The sequence below is a fragment of the Meles meles genome, chromosome 16 (genome assembly GCF_922984935.1).
Source record: "Meles meles chromosome 16, mMelMel3.1 paternal haplotype, whole genome shotgun sequence".
NCBI classification, from domain to species: domain Eukaryota; kingdom Metazoa; phylum Chordata; class Mammalia; order Carnivora; family Mustelidae; genus Meles; species Meles meles.
In genome coordinates, this window is record NC_060081.1 from 81,102,771 (window position 1) to 81,126,759 (window position 23,989).

A 23,989-nucleotide genomic window follows, 5' to 3' on the forward strand; every position below is an offset into this window, starting at 1 on the left:
GATCTCAGGGTCCTGGGATCGAGCCCCCCATCGGGCTCTCTGCTCAGCAGGAAGCCTGCTTCTCCTCTCTCTCTGCCTGCCTCTCTGCCTACTTGTGATCTCTCTCTCTGTCAAATAAATAAATAAAATCTTTTAAAAAATTTTTTTGAAATCATCTTTACAGAGGTATGATTTTTTACACAGCAGAATTCACCCACTTCCCATAAACATGTTGCGGACACTTGATTCGTGCGTGTACGGCCAGCACTCTGGAGCCAGAGGCAGCGCGGTAGAGCCCGCAGCCGGATCGGACCTGCCTCCTGCCTTCCGACGGCTGCGAGCTAGAACGGTCTCCGTACTCTGAAGGGGTCGTGGAAGCTCAATAGTAACAGTGTCGCCATCACGTCTCGGCCTGCGATGCCTAAACTCCTCAACCATCTGACCCCTTAACAAAACGTTTGCAGACCCCACCCAGGACAACGGCGAAACGACTGTCTTTGCAGTCCATGATGCGGGAAGGGTGGGGTGTCCTTCAAGAAAAAAGGGGAAGTGACCCCAGCCCATCCCCGCTCCCGCCCAAACTAGGTTTAGTTTAGTTCTAGGTGGAACTTTTTTTAATGCATGTCGAGGGCTTCCTGGCTGAGTTTGGGGAGTGTGGGGAGTTCAGACGGGGACACAGCAAGCCGGGGTGCCGCTGGCAGAAGGTCCTAGACACACAAAGCCCCTTCTCCAAGGGAGCCGAGTCCTGGAACGTCCCAGGAAGCTCTTTGCCAAAAGGAGCTTTGAAGCAAATCCCCAAGGACCAGCGCGGGGACCCCTAATTTCCCGGTTCCGTGAGTCCCGTTTCTCTCGCACCCGGGTTCCTCCAAGTGCAGCCTCCCCGCCCGGGCTTTCGGCGACTGGTGGGGCTGGACAAACCTGACGGCTCCCCAGTGAGATGAACCATAAAAATCTGGCACGTTTTCCCCTTTCCGTTTCCTCTCTTAGCAACGATTCAAAGGCGGCCTTTCTGCGGGTAATGCCAGCCGCGCTGAAATGTGGAATAACTTTCTTTGTGCAGTCTTGCAGGAAAGCTGATAGCAATTCAATTAGAAAATGCAAATGAGGTCCCATACTTCCCTCCGGAGTGCCGGGTCGCCCCCGGGGGCTCGGAGCAGTACTCCGGCCTCGCCCCAAACGCTGCAGGCCGACCGGCTGCGCTCGCACGGGGAAGTGGCAGTGGGCCCTGTGGGTGCGGAGACTGTTGTTCCGGGGACGAATCCCAGCTGGTAACGTGTCAGCATGTATGAGAAACACCTTGTGCCCGGTGGCCGCCCCAGGCTCCCCGCGCGGTTCGGGCTCCGAGATCTGATGGGCTGAGGGCGTCCCCTGGAGAAGCCCATGTTGGGCTCTGACCTGACGTCCCTCGGAGCGGGACTGAGCTCGTCACGAGGCCTCGGCGGACCCATTGGTTAAGGTGCGGTCCCTCGAGCAGGCGTGCGCGTGGACGCGGACGAATCTCGCACAGACGCGCGTGGACACAGCACCGCGCAGGGGAAGGCAGAGAGCCGGGGAGGCGGGGATGGCCGGCGAGCCCCCGGAGTCGCGGAGAGGGGCCTGGGGCGGACTCTCCCCCACGGTCCTCGGCGGGAACGGACCCTGCCCACACCATGACCTCGGACTTCTGGCCTCCAGGACAGGGATAAGAAATGTCTGCTGGCGACGCCGCCCAGGCTGTGGGGCTTTGGCTCAGTGGCCCCAGGACATGCTCTGACCAGGGCTGTAGCCTCGCCTGCCTGCTGAGGGAGTCGGATGGAACCCGTGTCATCCCCCCCAACCCAGGGCTCCAGATGCCCTCGGGTCCCCGTCTTACAGCTGCTTGTGTCCCCAGCGCAGTGAGGACAAGTCGGCCCAAGGCCCCTAGCTTCAGGGCTGCAGTCCGTCAGCCTCCCTCCCCGTGTTCCTGTCCCCCTCCCTCTCACAGCTGTCCCCTGCCCCCATGTCTGCCTGCCCTCCCTGTCACGGCCTGGGCCCCGTCCCCACGGTCCATCCCCCCTTCTTCTCATAGCCTGACCCCCGTCCCCACGGTCCATGCCCCCTCCCTCTCACGGCCTGGCCCCCGTCCCCACGGTCTGTCCCCCTCCATCCTGAGAGTGGGCAGGAGTCGTCACTACTGTCAGCGAGGACTCCCAGACTGGTCACCAGAGAGTGGACTGGAGAGGGCCTGCTGAGGACAAGCTCCTGCCATCCACCTGTCCCCCTGAAAGCTGAGGCCTGCGGGGGAGGCCAGCGAGGCAGGGAAGGCCCCGCGTGAACACAGGAGGCTCGTGTGCCAGCCCGAACCCTGACGCACGGAGGTTTTCACTGAAGGTGGCCACAGGGGCCTTTCCACGCGAGGCGTCGCCTTAGGTGCAGCGCCCAGAAGGTGGTTAGGTGCTGCCGGAGGGATGGAGACTTCAGAAAGCAAGATATTCTTTTACCTCTCTCCAGGACACAGACGGCCGGAGTGCCACTGAGAAGCAGCCTCGCAAAACAAAGGACAGGGTGGACGCATCGTGCTCCTGTCCACCGTCGGGGGCCAGCGGCCACTTTAACAAGCCCTAACGCCCCAGTGCTCACGGGTCTCTGCGCCCCAACGCGGGGCCTGACCGGGGTGACGTGTCCACCCGACTCGGCCTCTCCGGGCTGGGGTGGGAAGGAGGGTCCCGGCGCGAAGGTCAAACTCAGACACTGTTTCAGGCTGCAGCCGGCCCTGACCCTCGGGAGCCTGGGTCAGCCCTTCCTTCGGCAGAGCAAAGGTGAAGGGTCGCCTGCAGAGCCCCAGGGAGAAGCCGCCTGACCCTGCCTGGCCTGTCCCGGGGGATGTGCCCCCGGCCTGCGGACGGCGCAGAGCCGAAGGAGAACCCTGGGGGGCTTGCTGGTGATTGACACGGCTGCGCGGAGACGGAAGTCGTGTGCATCACCGCCGGGCAAGGAAGCTTCTGGGCCTCTTAGTGGAGAGACCGGCTGCACGGGTTCTGTTTGGTCTCCAGGAACGTGATCTCGAGTGTGGACACGACGGGCAGGGCACCTTCTGAGAAACCTGGGGTCCCATCAGTCCGACAGACCCCAAGTCACTCTCCTGGTTCCCCGGGGGAGTGACCACTGAGGGCTGCTGTGTCCCCGCCGGACACCTGGCTCTGTTTCATGATGCGGGGGCACCACTGGGAATTAGGGAGGGGTCCTGAGCAGGGGGCAGAGGCTGCTGCCGTGTCCAGGGGTCAGGAAGGCGACCTCTGGACCGACGCCTAAAATCCGAGAAGGAGCCCACGTTCCAGACAGAGGCCTCGTCCGGCTGCAGCTTCTCCTATCCTCGGGCGAAATCCTGTCTCAGCCCATCTGAGTCTGGGCCGCGGGTGCAGGGTGGCCAATCCTGGGGGACACTTCTCCTGGGGTCCAGTGAGCTGAGACGGCACAGGCGTGCCTACACGTGAGCTGTGAGCCCGGCTGGGTGAGCCAGCATGTGGGGCCTCGTGGAGACCGCCTTCAGGAAGTGGGAGGCACGGGGCGTCCCGGCTGCCCTCCTGTAGGTGTTTGAGTGAAAATCAAACTGGTTTCCAGACAACACAGATTTGTGGTTCTGTGCAAGGCCCTGGCTCCCATGGTATTTGGTTAGGTATGAAATCCTTCTTATTCCTGAAGATGTTTGTGGAAACCACAGTGGGGTGGTCACGGGCATGTCCTGCCTTGAGAAGAATGCCCAGCAAGCTCAGGGACGCCGGCGTGGCTCAGAGCTCGTCCTGGGGGCCCCACGTGCTCCGTGGACAGCAGGAGTGGGCCGTGAGGCCGCCTTCCAGAAGGAAACATGATTGAGGTCTGGCTGAGTTAAAATTCTCAGGCAGACCCTGATCACGTCCTCTTCGAAGCCTTCCAGAGCCATCAACGCCAACGAGACTGACCATTTTTCTCACTAATTGACGCCAATGTGAAAGGTTCGTTCACTGCTAACAACTCCGGGAAAAAGTAACATGGTTTGGCCTAACTCGCTAATTTAATTTAATTTTTTTTTAACTGCAATTGTATTTTTTTTTCTATAAGATGAAGAGTAATTTCCTTTAAAAATGTTTCCAACCAAACACAATTTTCTCGGTTCTCTCCAGCAAGCTCTCCACCCGGGTGTGTGGAGAAGCCTAGATTCACTGGGTTGTCACAACCGGGGGTTGGGGTTCGGGGGGAGTCTGGCTTCAAGTGGGTGGGGGTCGGGGACGCCCTACAGATGCACAGGAGGCCACACCCCTGAGGATGGTCTCTTTCCAGATGTCGGCAGGTGCTGAGGCTGTGGTCTGGGGACAGGTGTTCAGCGAGCTAGGGAGGCAGGGACGGCCGAGCTGCCTGGCTGGCCGCATGCACGCACGCTGACGCCTGTCTGGACGTCGTGGGGTCCCCCATCCTGCCCTTCTGTGCGTGGGAGCTGACCCGCGAGTGTGCTCTCTGCACACACAGCTGCCCTGCGGGGCACACCCCGTCCCTCCTGTGCCCGGGTGCTGTGCCGTCCCGCGTCTTCTCGTTAGAGGGGGCAAGGCTAAGGAGGACAAGTGGGGAGCTCTGGGGCCCTCATCAAGAGAACTGTGGTTTTGATGCCAGTAGGAACAGCATGACCCCTTCCCAACTACATGAGCCTGACTGGTAAGGGTTCCTGAGCAGCCATGACAGAACTCCTTCCCCAGGGCTACTCACGGCTTCCGGACTCGTCTGCCCGCTTGGCCCCCGGTGGGAGGGGGTGTTGGGACCAGGCTCTGTGTCACCGTGACCAGCCACAGAGCAGAGAGGGGCAAGTGAGTTCAGGCCCCAGCCCCACAGCTGCAGCCACAAGACCTGGGCCAGCCACTGCACCTGCCAGGGCCTCCCCCTGCCCAGGTGTGAGCGAGGACCAGCCGCCACCCCCTCCCAAGCACCCTAGGCTTGAGGGAGCAACTAGGACTTTCCTCCTGAATACATACGTGAGGGAGTAACCATGCCGTACCATTCAGGAAACCTTCCTTTGTACGATTTCCATGGGAATTTGCAAAACCTCCCCTTCCTAGAAGAGATCGGAAGTCGGAATTACCGTAGTGCGGGGGCGGGGTGCAGGGGGACGCACCTGCGTCCGCTCAGCGGCATTGTGGACGCAGGAGAATCCACTCAGCACCTCTCAGATCCAAACTCATGCAAATGTTTGTTTAGAACGGCTCGTGTGTTCTATTTGCTGAAGAACGGAGATGTTTCTCCGTTGTTTTATTTCGTGTGTGTTAAATACCATTTTACTCTGTCCGTCCTCAGCTGCCATGGAAACCAGCCAGAAGGCTGCAGATAACAGCCTAGTTAAGCATTCAAATATACACACTTGCAGGCAAACAAAATGTACTATTTTGTACATTTTGTATTTTGTGTATATGGAAAGGGAAGTAGCAGGTAGAGGAATGAACTATCAGGACAGACTTTAGGGCCACTTTTGTTTTTAGGGATCGGATTATGCTCCACGGAAATCAGTGGCAGGTTTGACATTGGGGGAGGGGCACATTGTTTCCTTTCCGGGAGCACCTGTAGCCCAAAGAAATAAGGACGTAGTGAGAGCAGGAAGGGACAGAGGAGGGAAACAGGTGACGCTCAGTTCAGGGAATAAGCCCTCACCACCCCTGTCCAATCACGGGCGTAGGATGGCGCTTCATCTCCTGCAGGACCCCTGACCACAGACCCCAGTACAGTCCGTGATCTCAGAACATCAGGCCTCCCTCCGTCGTGTATTTATGCCTCAGATTGGCCACTTACCTCCCCAAACGTGAGGGCCGTGCAAGGATGGGCAGGTGAGACGGTGCCAGTGGGTCTGCGGTCACACTGTGGGTGGAAGTCACGGGGGCCGCTAGAGCCCGCATGGACCCCAGCCCAGGCAGGCTGCCTAAAGGGAAAGAGGGCCCGGCTGCCTTGCCCGCGTCTGCTCAGTGTTGTGAGAGGGAAGGGTTGCTTTCTTCATGCCAGTGGGAAAAAAGAAGCTTCTGTCCTCACCAGGGCCCCCAGAGCCCTCCACCCTCAGGGTGCAGGTCTCCCTCTCCCCGGAGGCTGGGGTGCCTGACCCTCAGCCCCGCAGTGACCACGCAGAGAATGGCCCAGCCGGGGGGCAGGAGAGCGGGTACAACCAGGGAAGTTAGAACCCATCCCTTCCTCGTCGTCTGCGGAGCTAATCACAGCCGCAGGCTCCCGCCCCTGAAGAAGCCACGTCTGGGCACCAGGGGTCTGCAGGCCAGTCAGAGAAATAGACAGCACCGGCCCAGGTGACAGACACCGACGGGCAGGCCCGGGCAGGCATCGTGACCCCCCACACCCCCGGAGCCCCTTGGTTAAGAAGCCTCGCACATGAGCAGAACAGCGCCCACGTGGCATGGCCCACAGGAAACGAACTTGAATTTTGTCCGTAAATTCTTTTATCAAATCAGATGGGTTTGTGCCCATGCCATTTCCCCGAACGCGGAGGGAATTTGGGGTGGTAAGGAAGCGCCCAGCGGGTCAGCCCAGGACCTGGGGACGGCGTGGGGTGCCTGTGTGGGCGGCAGGCTGGCTGTCCTCTGTGACCCCATCTTCGGGGTCTTAGAAATGTGCTCTTGGCATCTGGCATGGGGGGATTTTGAAGCCGTTTCCACATTAGTTCTGCCTCTGAGGAGTGACCGGAGCGTCCTCTCGGGGGAAACAGCTGAGGCTCCGCCTACCCACCACACTTGGCAGAAGCTATCCCATGTCCAACGACCGGGACACGCGGGAAAGTGGTCCCGGCCCCCGCCCCCTGCTCCCACCGTGGCCTGGTGGGTCACGACCCTCTTCGCTTGGCCTTGTCCACGCATGCCCGTTCTCTAGTGTCCCTGTGCCCCTGCGAGGCCTTTCTATCTCGTCTGCCGCACTGCGGAGCTGGGGCTGGACCGCCCACGCCCCCGGGAGCAGGTGCACCACGCAGACCGCTGGGCCCCCCCTTGCAGAGCCGGGTAGGTTGGGGCAGGAAAGGGTGCGGCGGGACCTGCCATCTGCATCCCTATCACAAGGACATAGGGACATACCCACCCCAACCGACGGAGGCCCACCTCCAACCACAACGGCGGGGAAGACACCAGAGCTCCCGCACCGAAGACAGACCCTGATTATTTATGTTCCCTTGTTCACCTCCCCTCGATGTTTGTGCGTCAGCCCAGTTACTCAACAGCCGTGCCCACGCTTGGCTCTTTCTAATTCTGTGTCCCTAATAGGCAAACAGTTAGATAATAGAAAATGGGATGAATTACAACTTTTTGCATGTAGATGGGAGGAGGTGTGCATGATGATAGCCTTCCCCTGACACTATGTTTCTTTCTTTTTCTTTCTTTCTTTTTTTTTTTTTTTTTGTTCAAAAAAAAGAAAGAAAGAGAAGGCAGTAATTTAAATCCTGCCTCGGGTCAGTTTTGCATTATTCATCTTTCGCTGGTGAACTGATGATGGAGGGAAATGACCCAGCTTCTCGCGCACCGCGCGGAGTCCCTGAAGACCTCACCTGGGAGTCGAGCTCCATTACACTCATAATCAGACACAGAGAACCACCCTCCCATGCAGGGAGAGCAGGACCGGGCAGCCCAGAGCTGCGGGGAGCACAGGAAATCATGTGCCGAGTGCGGACTGCGCCAGCAAGTGGCTGTTGGGGCGCAGGTTGGACGGGCGGGGCCAGGCGGTCATGATGGCTGCGTTCGGCATGCAGCTTGGACACGGACGGATCGGGGGCCTCGATCTCGGTGAGGCGGGAGGCTGTCGTCGTCGGGGTTTTGTCCTGTTCTCGGGTCCCTCACCTCCCACCTCTTTCCCTAAAAGAACAGCCGTGTGCTGAGTGCGAGGCCTTCCCCACATTATCCCAGAGATCCTGCCAGGAGACACCTGCCAGGGCCAGGCCAGACGTCTAGGAGGACCTTAAGGCCACCCGTCCTGCGTCCCCCAGGCTCCCAGGTGCCATAGGCGGTCTGCAAAGGGCCCACCGGACAGCGTGCGCAAGCGCGGGGTGCCGCTCTGCCGTTGCCGAGTCGGCGTCCGGACTCCCGCCAGCGGCAGGGTCACCCTTCCCCGAGTGCAGCGAAGCAGGTGCTCGGGGCCGGTGCCTCAGCCCAGTGCCCCACACCACAGCTGTCCAGGAGGCCCCAAGGCACAGAGCTCGTCCAGGCCCGGGACTGGGGCTCCACATGAGAGTCTGGCCTCTGTACCCTCTGCACCCCAGAGAGGCCGGGCTCCACACCCTTCATCTGCCTCTTTGGGGAGACGACCCGTCAGTGTGCTGGGCAGGGCGGGCTGTCTGGGGCACCCGGCGACCCGGAATGTATCCAGGGAGGGATGGGCTCACGTGCAGCCCGAGCCAGGGCATGGCTGGGATGTGCAGAGGGGAGGGCGGGAGTGGGGCAGGGAGGCGGGGCTGCACCCGCGTGGCCGGGGAGACAAGAAGCCCGAGGGAGTGAGGGGGCCCCCCACCCCACCGTACCCCGAACCGGGGCAGGGACCCCTTCCCTCCTGAGCCGAGGTTGTGCCCTGCCCTTCTTGGGGAGGCCCCCATGGCCGGGGGATGCCAAGTTTGACTGCCAGGGTGGACTCTCATTCCTGCCCACAGCCAGAGAGGACACTGAACCCTGCCGCAAACTTCCAGAAAGGGGCCGTGTCTCCTCCCTGGGCTGGGTCAGGACACCCACCTGTGCTTGCTCCTGCCTTCACTGGGCTGTCCCACACCTCCCCCACCCCTGCCTCAGCCCCTCCCCCACTAGCCAGGCAGTTTGGACAAATTCCTTCTGCTCCTTGTGCCTCAGTTTCCTTCCCTGGGCTATAAGGTTATAGGATACCCCTGAGCCCACCTGCCCTCAGCCCTGCCCCTCTGAACTCTCGGGGCTCATTCCAGGCCAGGCCCCCACCCCAGGTGTCCAAGCTAAAGCCTCTAGTACCCTCTCCTCTCTGCGCCCGTGGGAGTCCAGTCCCGCCTGCAGAACCCCACCCACCGGGACTCTTCTCGGTTCTTCTCCGCACCGTGAGCCTGACAGTGGGACCGAAACCCCCAGCCACCTGCCCAATGCCCTGGACATCACCTCGTTGCCCACACTAAGCCAGTAAGAGCCTCCGCGGTTCACAGAAGAGGAACCAAAGCTTGGGAGCAACAAATAGCGATGGGGCCGGTGGAGGGCGGCCTGCATGAGAGCGGCTCTCCCAACCCTGGACGCTGCCCCCATCCATCCCACTTCTCTAGGCCCCAGACAGCCTTTAACTCAATGACAGTGTCATTGGTACGTGGCGCCTGTGGTGGCCTGCCTCTGGCCTGCCCCTTGGCCATGCCCTGCCAGGCTCAGTCCCCCAACAACAAACTCCCATTCCCCACTCAGTACCCTGCCCGGGTACGATATCCCCCACGACACCTTTCTGCCCTCCCCAGATGGATTGGATTCCACGTAGCCGGGTGCCAGTTCGAACCCTGCTCGTCCTGGCTCCGTGCGGATCCCTGCCCCAAGGAGAGCGGCCGTCTGAGGACTGGATCGGAGAGAACCGGGGCCCGTGGCTCCCCATGACCTGTGGCAGCCATCACTTCGTCAGGTCTCCCGGCCGCTCCATGCGAGTGCCAGAGGGCGGCGGCTGAGGGTCACTTGTGTTTTGGCGCTCGGGAACCGTGTGAAACTCCACGTTTAAGTCTGTCCACAGCGTTTGCTCCATGCCGGGTGGGTGGGCCGTGAAGTCCTACACCCTCCTAGACGGGGCAGTGTCCTGGCCCCCAGGGCAGGGTGGGAGATGTCCTGCCCGGACAGAGACAGGAAGACATAGAGGTCAGCGGCCTCTGGGCCTGAGCTGACCTGTTCTGGGAATTGAGGGCACAGGCAGACTCGAAGCTTTGCTGTGTGCACAGGGATGCCCCGGGGAGACCGCTGGGGAGGCTTCCGGAAGGTGGGACGTGAGATCTGAGCCCACGCCGGCGAGAAGGGCACCAGGAGGAAGAGTGGATGTGGGGACAAACTTCCCGTGGGGGTTAGGAACGGGGGCATAGCCAACGGTGCAGCCTGGCCTCTGTGTGGACAGCGTGGCCAGGCCTTTGGCCCCAAAACGCAAGACGAGCAGAGCCCAGATCTGGCCGTGCTGAGGCTGGAGGCTCTGGAGCATTCTCAGAAGGGTCTGCAAGCCGCCTTCAGCTCCGGGATCTTAACCCTTAACCACATCTTCTTGGATACCCAGTAAGAGGGCAGCACGACCAGGTGACGTCCTCGGGGCTCTCTGTCCTGTCGTTCTGCAGCAGTGAGCCTGGTGGGATCCAGAGGCCAGTTCAGCAGCCAGGACCCTCCCTGCACCCCCCAGTAATGAGACCTCTGGCTTGGCTGAGCTGTCTGCGATGACCCGGTGATGGGGTTTGGCTAGCCCATCATGATGCCAGGCTTTGGGTTTTGAGCACATTGTGACGTGTTATAAACATGCACACGGATGTGCAAACACGTGTGCGTGTACAGGTGTGTGTACACGTGCACGCACGTGCGTACGTACACGTGGGTGTGCGCGTCACACATTCGTGCGTGTGTGCGTGTACATCTGTGTGTGCGCACACGTCTGTATGCACCCGTGTGTGCACACCCGTGCACACAACTGCTAGAGGGGCACAGAGGTCACGTTCGTTTCGTTCTCCCGCACTTAGCCAGCATTCGCTCAGCGACTCAGAATTCGGGAAGGCCCTGGGAGCGTGGCAGGTGCCATCCGTTAGCAGAGAGGGAGTATTTGTAAACACCGGAAACATGGTTTAGGACTAGCATAATCGTGCACCACGTTCTGAGTGGGCCGGGACTGCTGCGGGTCCCCCTGGGGTTACCGATAACCCGCGCGGACGTCTCTCCCCGGAGAAGCGGGTGTTTCTTCCAGGCCGAGGCTGCACGGGTCTGGCATGGATTTTCACCTGGTTTTGTTATTACGTGTGTCTCACAGCTTTAGAATAGTGGCAAATGTGTGCAATTTATTTAAACAACACTAGGGAAATTAATGCCACGCGAGCTCATCCTCAGCAAACGAAGATAAAGCAGCTCAAAACCAGAGCACGAAAACGTGTGCAGTCCTGAGCCCGAAACGCAGGGAGCCCCGCTGTGCAGCTGCTGGTGCTCAAGCATTTCCCGGGGGCAGGGGGATCTGTCGCTGGGAGAGGCATGGGGGAAGCCAGGGACGACAGCACCTGCTCCCCGAGGCTGTGCTCGTGGCTGGGGCTCCCTGTCTACCCATGCAAGTCTCCCCAGTCCAGCTGGCTGCCCTCAGGCAGACCGCAACCCAGCCCCTTCTCCTGGGGCAGGTATCTGGGGGCCAGGGAGCTGGTTACCTGTGGGTGGGGAGCCCCCAGACAGGAGAGTAACACACCTGCCACCTCGAGGCTCGGCGGCACAAACTACCGGAGTTCTCATGTCTTCTATGGGAATCAAGATTTGTGCCCAGCCCACCACACACCTAACGTGAGGACAGGTAAAGGGATGTGACCTCACAGGCAAAGAGACCCCGCCGTGGGCACTCAGCGAGGTGCTCTGGCCTGGAGATCTGACTCCTGGCATTCAAATCCTGTCTCTGCCCACGGAGCTGTGTGACCTCCAGGAGTTACTCAGCCTCTGTGAGCTCCCCATGGCTCCCTAGGAAAGTGGGATTGAGGGCACTTCCTACTGAATCAGGGAGAGGGGGTCTAGGTGGAGACCGCGTGGGTTGCTCAGTGCCCAAGGCATCAGCAGGTCCCAGAGGCAGGGAAGGCGGTTGTCTATGCCCTGGCTGTGTGGGGACAGTGTGGAGCCAGGACTGTCCTAAATGCTGTTCAGTGACGCTCCTCCAGCAAGCTAGAGAGACGTGACCCTATCGCCGTGTCCTCGTGAGAGCAGATGAGTCACAGCGCCTGTCAGCTCGACTTCGACAGAAGCTGGTGTCACGTCACATGGCGTAGCATCAAGGCCCTGGGGATTTGCCACGGGGGTGCACACGGCTGTGCGGCTCCCCTCTGATATTGGGTGGGGGGCTACGAAAGGCTTTTGGTTTTCAAACGCTTGACTGCAGGAGCTCGAGGCCCTGAGACAGCTGGGAACCTGGTGGGGAAAGTCCCAGTGGGGCGCTCCGTCCAGGGCGGCTTGTCCAGCTGGGTTTTCCCGTTGACTCGGCATTTGGAGCGGATACGAGATTTCATTTTCTCATCAGGTAGGCCGTTTTGTCGGTGTGTATTTAGCTTACTCCTACGCAGCTCTTCTGCAAAAAGGCGTGGGTGAGGTTCTCTGTCCACAAAGGACAATCTTGCTGGCTGGACCTGGAGCTCAGGCAGAGAGTGGGACCCGCCATGGTTGGAGTCAGGTACACCATAGCCAAGTGCCGTGGGCTGTCCCCGTCCAGGTCTCTCTTCGCCATGGGAGTTCTGATGTGTAGCGCGTCCGTGGGGGCCTGTGCGGGCGCCGTGCGTGTCCGTGGGCGCGGCCGTGCGTGTCGGTGGGGGGGTCCGCTGGCTCCTCTAACTGTAGAAAGTCGTATACATTGTAACATTCAGAGGTATACAAAGGTGAAAGGAATAAAGTAAAATAAGATAGCGTAAAGCTCCCTGGTCGTCAGAGAAAACCACAGTTAACATACTGATGTGTTTCCTTCCAATCTTTTCTCTGTCCTTTAAAAAAAAAAATGGGATTTGGTTACATGTCCACGACAGTGTCATTCTCCACTTACGTTGTCTTACGGTATTTCTCCACATCCTCCTCTTCAAAGAGTAGCTTTCAGTGACTGTGTAAATTTCCCAAGATATGAACACAGCGTAATGCATTTAACTAGTATTTCCTGCTCTCAGATCTCCGGAGGTTTTTTCCTGATATGTTTATTATTTTATATATACATAATATTATTGTAAAAACATCGGCAATGAACATTTTTGTAGGGAGATTTTCATTTACAGAGAGTTTCTTTGGGACAGTTGTGGAGTTACTGGGTCAAAAACCAGGACCTTCCTTTTTTTTTCATTGATGTATGGTTGACGTCGAGGACAATTTTCAGGCTCTGGCTGGTCGCCGGTGCACAGCGGGCGGAGGGCTGTGGTCAGCCCCCAGCAGTGGTGAGCCCCATCAGCCTCCAGTCCCGGCGGCTGCCCCGGCAGGCAGGGCTCTCATCAATGTAATTGCCATAGCAACCCTGTGAGTCTAGTGCTCTTATTACCAGCCCCGTTTTATAGAAGAAGCAGTGGGAGTTCAGAGAGATGAAGCACTGTGCCCGGAGTCCGTGAACCTTCAGACGCACGTAAACACTTGCCGAACGCCGGGTGCCACCCCCTCCACCACCCCTCCCCCTGACAACATGACGCACTCCACAGGCCTGAGGATCCGTTCCGTTAGTCTTGTCAGTTTGATAGGCGACAAGGATTTATTACTTCAGTTTGCATTATTGGATTACAAGGAGATGTGTATGTTTTTAATAAGTCTACTGATTTTTATTTTGCTGTTAATTTCTATTCAGACCCTTTCCCTGTTGTCAAAAACATTTAATTTTTTTATTGATTTGCAAGAACTCTTTACATAGTGGGACTGTCAGTCTTTGACGGAGTTTAAAGATCTGCAAATCACGTTTGCTGCAAATCACATTTGCCAAATTCATCAACTGCTTTTAGGGTATGTTTTCATAAACCAGCATTTTAAACCAAATGCTTCTTCCTTTGTGACTTTTTCCCGGGAATTAAAAGCTCTGGTTTGGTTTTTTTGTTGTTGTTGTTGTTGTTTTTTTTTTCAAGATTTTATTCATTTATTTGACGGAGAGAGAGAGATCACAAGTAGGCAGAGAGACAGGCAGAGAGAGAGGAGGAAGCAGGCTCCCTGCGGAGCAGAGAGCCCGATGCGGGGCTCGATCCCAGGACCCTGAGATCATGACCTGAGCCGAAGGCAGCGGCTTAATCCACTGAGCCACCCAGGCGCCCCTGGTTTTTTTTTTTAAGATTTTATTTATTTATTTGACAGAGATCACAAGTAGGCAGAGAGGCAGGCAGAGAGAGAGGGTGAAGCAGGCTCCCCGCTGAGCAGAGAGCCCTATGTGGGGCTCAGTCCCAGGACCCTGGGATCATGACACGAGCCCAAGGCAGAGGCTTAACCCACTGAGCCACCCAGGTGCCCCTAAAAGCTCTGGTTTACCCTACGACGTGTTCTTCTGTTTTTACGGTTTCTTTCCCCCACCGCATAACTCTGCAGTCCATTTTGCAACACACGTGTGTAGCTTGATTTTTTCCCCTAACACATAGTCACTTCCCCGAGCATCATCCGGTCTTTCTCTGTTGATGGAGAACAGAACAGATTCTCGGAACAGATGCCTTTTCCTCTGCGTGAAACTTATCCAGACTTCTTTGGCTCTTCTCTCCCCTCTCCCGGCTACGGCTGCAGAAAGGAAAGCAGAGCGCTGCTCCAGACGCCTCTCAGCCGAACGACATGCTGTTGCCGTGGCCCCAGCACCAGAACACCAACGGGCTGCGGAGACAGAAACGCGACTGGGTCATCCCACCCATCAACGTGCCAGAAAATTCCCGCGGGCCCTTCCCACAGCAGCTCGTGCGGGTAAGTGGAGACCCCTCCCGCTGGCTGGGGAGGGTCTCGGCTCAGTGCGCCTTCTCCTCCGGGAACTGTCAAGTCAGTCGGTGGGCTTGTTGGGGAAGGGCCGGGCTTGCCGGGTCGGAGCGAGCGAGGGATGGTCTGCATTTGGCGGCATACAAACCTTTTCAGTAACGAGATGACACAAGCCAGAGACCGACCGGAAGGGCAGTCGTACCCTCCAGGGAGGCTGGTCCTACTAGACGGGGGTCATCTCGCCTGTGCTGATGGGAGGGGGCAGGGTGGCCACTTGGGGCCTGGACTTTGAACTCTGATGCCTTTCCTTGCTCACTGTTTTCCAACTGTGATGGAAACCCTGGAGGGCGGAAGGACAGTGTGTCTGTGACGGTGATGGGGATACTGGCAAGAAGCCGGAGGTCTTGGGACTGAGCCTGTGACCCCAGACCCAGCGTTCTGGCAGCCCTGCGGGGGCTCCTTCGGTGCACCTGCTCCCAGCCCTCACCACAAGGGGCTTTCCCAGGGAGAAGGGAAGGATTCGGTTTACAGATTTGTATTTCAGTAACCCAGGCCATCAAGTAGCGTGCCCTTCCCTTTGAAGAAAATTACAACCCGGTCTGGTCAATAATCTGATAAAATGAGGGTGAGGACCGATGAAGGAGTCGCCCATGCACTGTGGACCACCTCGCCCCACTCGTGGAGATGAGGGTCGGGGTTCCTCAAGGGCTTGCTTTCCTTCCTCCGACCGGTTAGCCTGTTTTGTTTCCTGTTCTGCTCCACACGGAAAGCTGGGGTGTGAGTTTAAAATGCAGAGTTGGGGAGGGGGCGCCTGGGGGGCTCAGTGGGTTAGGCCTTTGCCTTCTGTCTGCTCTTGATCCCAGGGCCCTGGGGTCAAGTCCCGCGTCATCTCCCTGCTCTTCGGAGAGCCTGCTTCTCCCTCTCCCTCTGTCTGCTGCTCCCCCGTGGATTCTCTCTCTCTCAAATAAATAAATAAAACCTGTAAAAATAATAATAACAATAAAATGAAATAAAATGCAGAGACAGAGCAGAACGAAGGGGGAGACCCGCGTCAGACACCCAGCCACACACACCACACCCACAGTGACCAGCCCCCAACCTGCACAGTGCGCAGGACGTGGCGATGGGCACCTGGTAGCCTGTGTTCCTCAGACCCAAGCCCCTGAAACCATCTGGGATTTCCAGAAGAGTTGAGAGCCCTGAAGAGGTCTTTTGTTATGTTAATGGCATGACTTTTGGCAAGTCCCCCGAGGAGGAAGGGGGCTGGGGGCGGTGGGCTGGGGGCCGGTTGCCTGGGGAATCAGCCCAGGGATTAGAGGCGCCCAGGGTCACCCCCACCCCCAAATTCTGGGTTGAGGGAGGAGATGGAGGTTGAGTCAGTTGCCAGTGGCCAATGGCCAATGATTTAATCAGTCCTGTCTGAGGGAGGGAACATCCATAAAACCCCAAGGACCGAAGTTTGAGGAGCTTTAGGTTGGCTGACCTGGGGAGGCGCAGGGAGGCTGCTGCCCTGCCCCACGGGGTGGCGGGGGGGCAGGGGGCTTGGAAGTTCTGTGTCCCTTCGCCCTGCTTGTCCCGTGCGTCTTTCCCATCTGGCTCTTCGGGGGCTCTACTCGTTACAAAAAACTGATTATCTACGGAGCAAACGTGGGCTCTGCAAGAGGGGTCATGGAACCCTCCCATTTACAGCCCATCGGCCAGGAGCACGGGGACACCCTGGACTTTTCATGGGCATCTGAGTGGGAGCTGCCTTGAGGGACGGAGCGCTTCCCCAGGGGTGCACGCACGCTCCAGCAGCTGGTGCCCGAATCCAGTTCAAGGCAGGCACCGGCAGGTGTCACAGAATTGTTTGCTGGGGAAACCCCCACCTCAGGTGGCTGAAGCCTCTGAGAGTCTGACCTCTGACCTTGGACCGCAGTCCCCCCCCACCCCAGATGGGAGCTTCCCAGAGCACCGCCCCGCCCTGACCGCCCTGGCCAGAGGTCCCCTGTGATGAGATGAAGCACAGACTTGAGCAAAGCACTCAAGGCACGAACCCCAACCTAAGTAGATTCCCAGTGTCCGAGGTCCGTCCGCCAACCCCAAGCCACAGACAGGATGGCCCTCTGCGCACTCACCGCCCTCAGGGCCCTGGTCACATCTGACCAGCACTTGTCATTTACCTAACGCTTCCCATTAGTGCGTCATTCTTAATATAAATACGTTTATTTTAAGAGGTGACCTTACATGAGCTCACAGTTGGAAAGCTGGTGTTGTTGGTGATGGCCGCGACCGTCAGACAGCACGCGGTGAGGAAAACAGAGTTGCCGTCTGGCTGTGCCGTGTCCCTTCGGAGCCTGAGGGCTGCCGGGGAAGTGTTTACAAGAGGAGCCGTGAGCAAGTACCAGAAAGTTCTCAAGATGCGCGGGGACCAGAGGCTTCCTCCTGAATGTCATCAGGATCAAAAGCAAACTGGAAAGGCAGCAGGCGTTCCATTGTGTGAGTCAGTCTCATTCAAAGGGATGTGCGTGTGCTAGTCAGAAATCAGCTCAGTAGAAAACTGTTGCTGTAGCTCGGCGGGGGCGGGGGGGGGGGGGGCTGCAGACTCCAGAAAGGGCCAGATCCTCCATATTTTAGGCTCTGCTGACAACCAGCCTCAGTTGCAAATACTCAGCTCTTTGTAGTGCAAAGCTGCCCTAGACAATACATATGCTGTTGCTGTGTCCATGTTCCAATAAAACTTTATTGACAAGAACGGGCAGTGGGCCAGGTGTGGCCCGAGGGACCTCGTTTGGCAAGTGCAGATCCAGCTCATTTCCCAACCTCTGGGAAGGTGTGCCCCTGCCAGCCTCACCGGCAGGAACATCACAGTGAGGGGGTGAGCTTGAACGCCCAGGGCTCTCTTTGGCTCACAGCCCGCGGGTACACACAGGACCTTGGGCCGGCACCCAGCCCTGCTGGAGTATTGTGCTGTTGCTTCCCGGATTTCTCGGGTCAGTGACCCCAGCAGAGTCGCAGGAAGCTTCCCTCTCCTGCGCGCATCTGCACTCGGGCTGTAAGAGGTACCAGGAGGGAAAGCGGGAGCAGGCGGAGCCATGAGTCTGTCTCCTGCTGGATGACGGAGGAAAGGACACATCTGTACTTTCCGCCCCCGGGGCTACCGTGGTCTGGGGCTGACTGGTCGGAGCTGGAGGCAAGGACAACACGAGAGCGAAGTCCTCCCGGCCAGCCGGGGCCTCGGCTCCCACACGGCCCCACGGACGTGTCGAGGAACACGTCGCACAGACATCTGCGTGCTCGGTGGGCGCCGTCCTGCATTTCCTTCCGAACAGCTGCAGAGCAGGGCAACTTGCCCCCTCCCCAGTTAGCACCAACCTCGCCCAACCTGGCTTGGAGAGCAGCAGCTGGAGGCGCTCTGGAGCCCCCTGCAGACACGGGGTCCCGAAGACACACCCCCTCCCCGCCCCCGCCGCTGGCCTGTCTGACCGGGAACTCGGGGAATGGGCACGTGGGAAATGGGCACGCGGCCTCAGGTGTCAGGAGAGAAAAGCCGGGAAGCAGCCGCTCAGCCCTGCCGAGGGGCAGCCTCTCCTCGGGGTCTGCCCCGTGGCTGTGTTGGGAGCACGTGTGTCCTCAGCTCCTCAGACCCCCTACCGTGTCCAGCAGCCCCCCGGGGGACGGCGCCTCCAAGCCGGGCTCGCCGGCTCCCAGACGGGCTGTGAGCAGAGGGGCAGCGTGTGGGTTATTGTTAGCTGACTGCGGGAAAGGGCATTCCCGAAATTTCAGAACTGAATGCAATGGAGGTTATTTCTTGCTCCTGTGAAGGTCATCCGTGGGAGGGATGGCTCCCTACACGGCCATGCAGGGCCCCGGAAGGAGGATTGCAGGAGGGACAGGGCTCCGACATGGCCATGCCTGATGGCCAGGGACACCAAGAAACGCAGTCCAGCTGTGCCTGGAGGGAAGGGCATGTGTGAGAAGAGGGGCTGGTCTGTGCCCCAGCAGGTTTGAGAACAGGCACATCCTTTCCCCCCCGAGGGCCCGGCTGTGCCAGGGACCCCACCGCGGGCTAGCCCTCCTCCAAGCCTGGTCTTCCTCCCGAGCTGGATTCTTAGGGGAGATCGATCTTCGGATTGGGCTTTTCCAAATGGCCTCCAAGTGATTGTACAAGAACTCAGCACAGAAATACAGAGGCACACACGTGTGCACACGTACCACGCCCCGTCCCACTTCATATAGACACTCACCCGCGTTCTCCTGTGCTCCCTCCCGCCTCCTTGCCCTTCCACCCAACACAGACTGGGGTGTGTCTCTGCCTGCGGGAAGTGGGTGAGTGTTTTGGGGGAGGGGCCGCTCCTGAAAGAAGCCCGAATCCCAGCGAGCGTGAACACAGCTCGATGGGCTGGGAAGCCGTGCGTGGAGCCCTCGGAGGCTCAGCTGGGATCAGCTGCAATTCTGTGCTCATTAAAGCATTTCATTCTGATAAAATATGTTAAATGAAAAAATGGGTGGGAGAGAAGCAGGCAGAATGTTCTTCCCAAAAAACCTCTGTTAATTACAGGCTTTTTCCTTGGAAGGAATATCACGTCCCTCCATAAGCACTAGTTAGCTCTGCGGTGCGGGGAGAGCGGGAAGCCTGCTTGTGTGGGGGAGAATCCTGAGCGGGGAAGGCGGGCTGCGCTGGCGGGCTGCAGGAGCGGAGAGCGTCCTCTGGGTGTGTCCACTGGAATTAGACCAGAGTCTAAATTAAGTGGGGATCCGGGAGATGGAGCCACTCACCAAGGCTGTCCCTTCTTCAGAACAGAGGGGGACACATTCACAGGCTGGCTGATCCCCTGGGAAACAGGAAGGAGGTCCTTTGTTATGAGAAGTGGCAGGAGGGGACCTTCCCGGCTCTGAACATTCAGCTCTGAGTTCTGGAAGGAGTCCCATGGGGCCGCGGGAGGGTGCCAAGCACCACGCAGGCCCCGGAGATGGAGACAGGAGAGGACTGGCGTCCTTTCACGGCTCAGGGGATGCTAGGCTGGCGGCTTGCTGCTTGGCGTTCAGAATTGGGTCCCTTGGCTACCAAGGTCACACGTACGTTAGCGGAGGGTTTTGAAAGCCACTTGCTTTTCTAGCATGTGTGTTTGGTTTGACTTCTGGCAAGATTCAGAGTGAGGGTAAAATCAAACTTTTTAAAAAGTCTCATAAAAATTCAGAATTTGTTAACTTGAGAGGCTGTCCAGGGCAACTGCGGGAGCTGGCTCAAGATGATGCGCGAGGACGTTGTGCCGCTCGGGAGACAAGCCCTTTAATTCTGGAAGTTGGTATTTTAACACACAGGAATGCATGCAAACCTGTCCTTGGAGCGAGGCCTGGAGAAGGAGCTCTGAATGTCAGATTCTGGAAGGAGATGGTTACGTAATCGCTTAGCGTCCAGGGTGGCCACGTGGCCACGCTGAGCAGGAGGCCGTGCCTAGAGCAGGGAGCTCGTGAGAGCACAGCTGCACGGGGCTGGGAAGGATTGCAAGAATCAGATTCCCACCAGACCACCCCAGCGAGCTGGAAACGACTGACGTCTACGGCTTGTTTCATATGTCCTTGGGAAGCTTGGCTGCGATTTTGTGCCCCTAGGCCATGTTCCTTCATGTCCAGGCACAAGTATCTGCCGAGCTCCTGTGTGGACCTGGATGGGCTGGGTCTTTGGGACACGGGCTCTGGAGCTTGAGGAGCCATGAGATGCGCCCCGGGTCAGGCTTTGCTCTGAGACATGTGTGACAGAGACACAGTGAGTCACCCCGTAGCTGGCCCAGGATGGACTCTCCATAGACGCTGATCGGATGTCTGCGTACGTTTGATGGAGCCAGCTGGGTTCTAACTCACTGTTATCCTCCAAAATGTTTGCTGGATGACCTCACGGTCCGAGCAACGTGGCAGCCACCTAGGAACCTAGTGTCTGACTCTGTGAAGGCATCCATTCATTCGGGAATGACCAAGAGGCCATTAGTCACCATCTCATGGAAGTCAGGTGACCTTTTGAAATGTGATATGCGTAAGGTTTTCCCCTTTCTTTGTTTCCTCGCCGTCTTCAGGACAGGGTCTCACTCCTCAGCAAGTCACACAGGTCCTCGTGATCTGACGCTGTCCCTCAACGCACCAAACCCGAGCCATGCTGGGCCGCTGACCTCTTGCCGATGGGTCACACCCTCGGTTGCCCGGAGGCCTGTGTACACGCTCTTCCCTCAGCCGGGACTGTTCTCTCTTGGCCCCTGACACCCCCGGCCTGGCCACTTCCCACCTCCGAGAATGGACGGGCAGAGGCCCTCCTGTGGGGAGCATGACCCCCCCGTGACCTGCCGCTGTGCAGAGTTTTTGACAGTGTTTTGTCGGTGATTATTGTTCTGTCTTCCCACTAAACATGAAGGTCCCTGAGAGACAGCCCACTGTCAGACACTGGGGACAAAGTAGGTGTTCAGATGAAGAAGTGATATAACCCTTGTGCCCGTCTCCACAGGTTAGCCTCTCGTGATCATTCTGATGACTGTTAGGTCAATTACACAACACTTGAAAGTAATCACACTGGAATTCTGCTGCCGGTTAACAGTGGAATATTGGTCTCAGACTAACACTTCAGAAACAACAACTATAAAACTTGCTAGAAAATTTCTCCAACTATTTGAAGTTGCTGGAGAGTGGCCAGGAGTGGACAGGAACTGCTGTGGACTTCCTGTCCTTTGAAAGAAGGAAACAGCACTGGGTGAGATCTTGTTTATATGGCTTTCCATCCGAGCACACTCTCCCTCCCGGCAACAGCTAGCTAGAGCTCCGTGGCGAACTGTAGTTTCTCTGGTCAGAGGAGTTGCAAGACGGACTCTAGAACTGACATGTGATGTGAGATGTGAGGAGGGATGTGGAATGTGAGGAGGTAAATCCTGTAAAATATGGAGTCCCGGATGGAGACTCCCACATCAGCTTACAAGCTCTGCCCGGTCAGGGAGCTGTGACCAGATGAAGGAGACTCCAGAGAACCCAGGGAAAAGCAACAGCAAGAAGATTGAGAGAACTGAGCAGAGGTCTCAACTACCGTGTACTGCAAGAGAAAAAGACTCAGATTTGGGTCCAGCCAATTAACTCCTGCCTTCACAAAAATCCACACCCTTCAGAGGAAGATAACAGGACCCCTCTCTACCATGTATCACTCACAATGATCAGTACACACGCAAAAATTACTAGACACGCCCCAGAAAATGGAATGAAAACAAAATGTGACCCACAGTTAAGAGGGAAAAATCACCCACAGAATCTAACTCTGAGATGACGTAGATGTTAAAATGACCAGCAAGACCTTTGAAATATCCCTTAGGAATACGTTCAGGAGCTCACAGGAAAAGAAGGTCAGAATGAGTGAGTACACGTGGAATCACAGCAGAAAAGGGAAGCTAATAATGGAGCCCATTGAAGTGGTGAAGAGGAAGCGTCCCACGTCTCTAGTCGAGATCTCACTAGGCTGGCTTCCAAGTAGGCGGTAGAAGCAGAAGAGCCCCTGCACTTGAAGACAGGCCAGTGCCAGTCATCTCATCTGGAGAATGGCAGAGCAGAACCGAAACACAAAATTCCAGCTGGGCAAGAGAAACGAGCTTACAGATCCAAGACATTTCGTGAACCACGAGTAGGATAAATACAAAGAATGCCAAACCTTGATTATTGTCAAAATGGTGAACTAGAGACAAAAAGAAGCAGTCCATCACAGGACAGCAGTGGTGAGGGCCGGCTCCTCTTTAGGACGCCACCGGTGATGGGATGCCATCTTCAACTGCTGAATGAAAGAGGAAAAAAAAAAGAAAGAAACCTATCAATCAAGAATTCTATATCCAGAAAAAAGTGTCCTTCAAATCTGAAGCTGAAACAAAGACAACAAAGACATTTCTGATAAGCACTCTCCTCAGGCTGGAAAGAAAGGATTCAGGTTGAAAATTTAGATTTACAGGAAGGGATGATGAGCACAGGAAAAGGTAAATTTGTGGATTAAGATAAAATACTGTATTTTCTCTTAACTTACTGCAAAGACAGTGGACTGTTTAAAGCGAAGGCGTCACACTGTATTGCAGGGTTTATAATTCGTAAGATCTAACGAGATCGTGGAGATGTCTCCCCTGTCTTCACTGTGCAGTCTGCTGCTCTGACCGTCCTCGGAACGGAAGGAACCCCTCCAGGTTCATTGATGAAGACGTTCCGAGTGTCCTCAGCTCAATGGAAATATGCCTCCTTAGGGATGTCCTTATTTATCTAGTGATTCCGCAGTGAGTCAGGGAGGTACTCCCACTTGCCCTCTACCTACAAGGTGGGGTGTGCCTCTTCCCCAGCTCCCTGTGGGGGTGGGGTCAGGCCCCGCCCACCCCAGCATGGGTCCTGAAAGTACGGCCCCAACATAAGCACATCATTCAAGATCTTCCACAGCATCTGTAGAGCCGCCCTGTAATTAGACATCGTGCTGAGACCTGGGGGTGGTTCACCCCGCCCGTGCTGAAGCCAGAGGGCCATGAAGAAAGCAGTCATTTGCAGATTCAGCCGCCTTGGGTCCTGTGATTTCGTCAGTCATGTGAGAGAGATGTGCAGATCCTTTGTGTTTCCCGTTCCCTCATCAGAGCAGAAAATGTTCCCTTTCTTGAATTGCTTTAATGGCTGTATTTATGCAGCTGAGAGTTCCTTAAGAAATGAAAGTTGAATCGGATTGCTGCAAATGCTCAGATAATTTATCGGAGAATATTCAATTAGAATATATTAATATTTTAGATTTCCATCGTTAATTTAATATTCAGAGATTTAATGTAGTCATTGAATCGCTGAAGCACCCGGGGTTGGGGGGTGGTTAGGACAGGGGCTCCGAGCACCTGCCGTGAAGGGCCAGCTCGCAGCGGCGCTCGTCACAGCTTCCCCCTGCCCGATTTCTGCCGTGGCCACAGGGCCTCGGGTCTGCAGACCACACATCGTCTGCAAGTGTGGGCACAGTCTGGGGGTTCCACCGGGCCTCACTGTGGGGACCAGGGAGGAGGTCAGACTCACAAAGACTCAGAATATCCTGGAACTTGAAGAGCACGGCCCCCCAGTCGTGGGAGGAGGTGGCTGTGAGCTTACTGTTCTTCTAGTCCTAACTCACCACAGGGGTAATTTGGGTGTTACCAGGTAAACCAACTTCCTGTCCCCTCGGATTCCCCTGGGGCTTCTGTAGGGTGGGGCTGGCCTTTGGACGTGTTCCAAGAGGATGTAGAGTCGTCAGGGTGTATTGGGGCAAGGTTGCCAGGGGCCCTTCCTGGAAAAGGGTGTCCTTCTTTCTGCAATGTGGCCTCCTTTCTTGTATGCAACGATGGTAACAGGAGGTCGTAGTGAAGGTTTTCTGTTCATTCATCGCATTTCCTTGAGCCTTGACAATCTGAACGCCGGCTCTCTGCTGTCCCGGGGGAAGAAGAAGCACCGAGGACAGGCGAGGCAGAGTCCCAGCATCCTGG

General features: G+C 57.1%; 1 protein-coding gene across 1 annotated transcript in view; it reads left to right on the forward strand.

Annotated features, from left to right (window-relative positions):
- Positions 1 to 23,989, forward strand: part of CDH4 (cadherin 4) — a 490,829-nt gene that overhangs the window by 370,121 nt on the left and 96,719 nt on the right. The window contains exon 4 of the mRNA XM_045981757.1: positions 14,343 to 14,513. Coding sequence (XP_045837713.1) covers positions 14,343 to 14,513 — 171 coding nt within the window. The remainder of the gene's footprint in view (positions 1 to 14,342; positions 14,514 to 23,989) is intronic.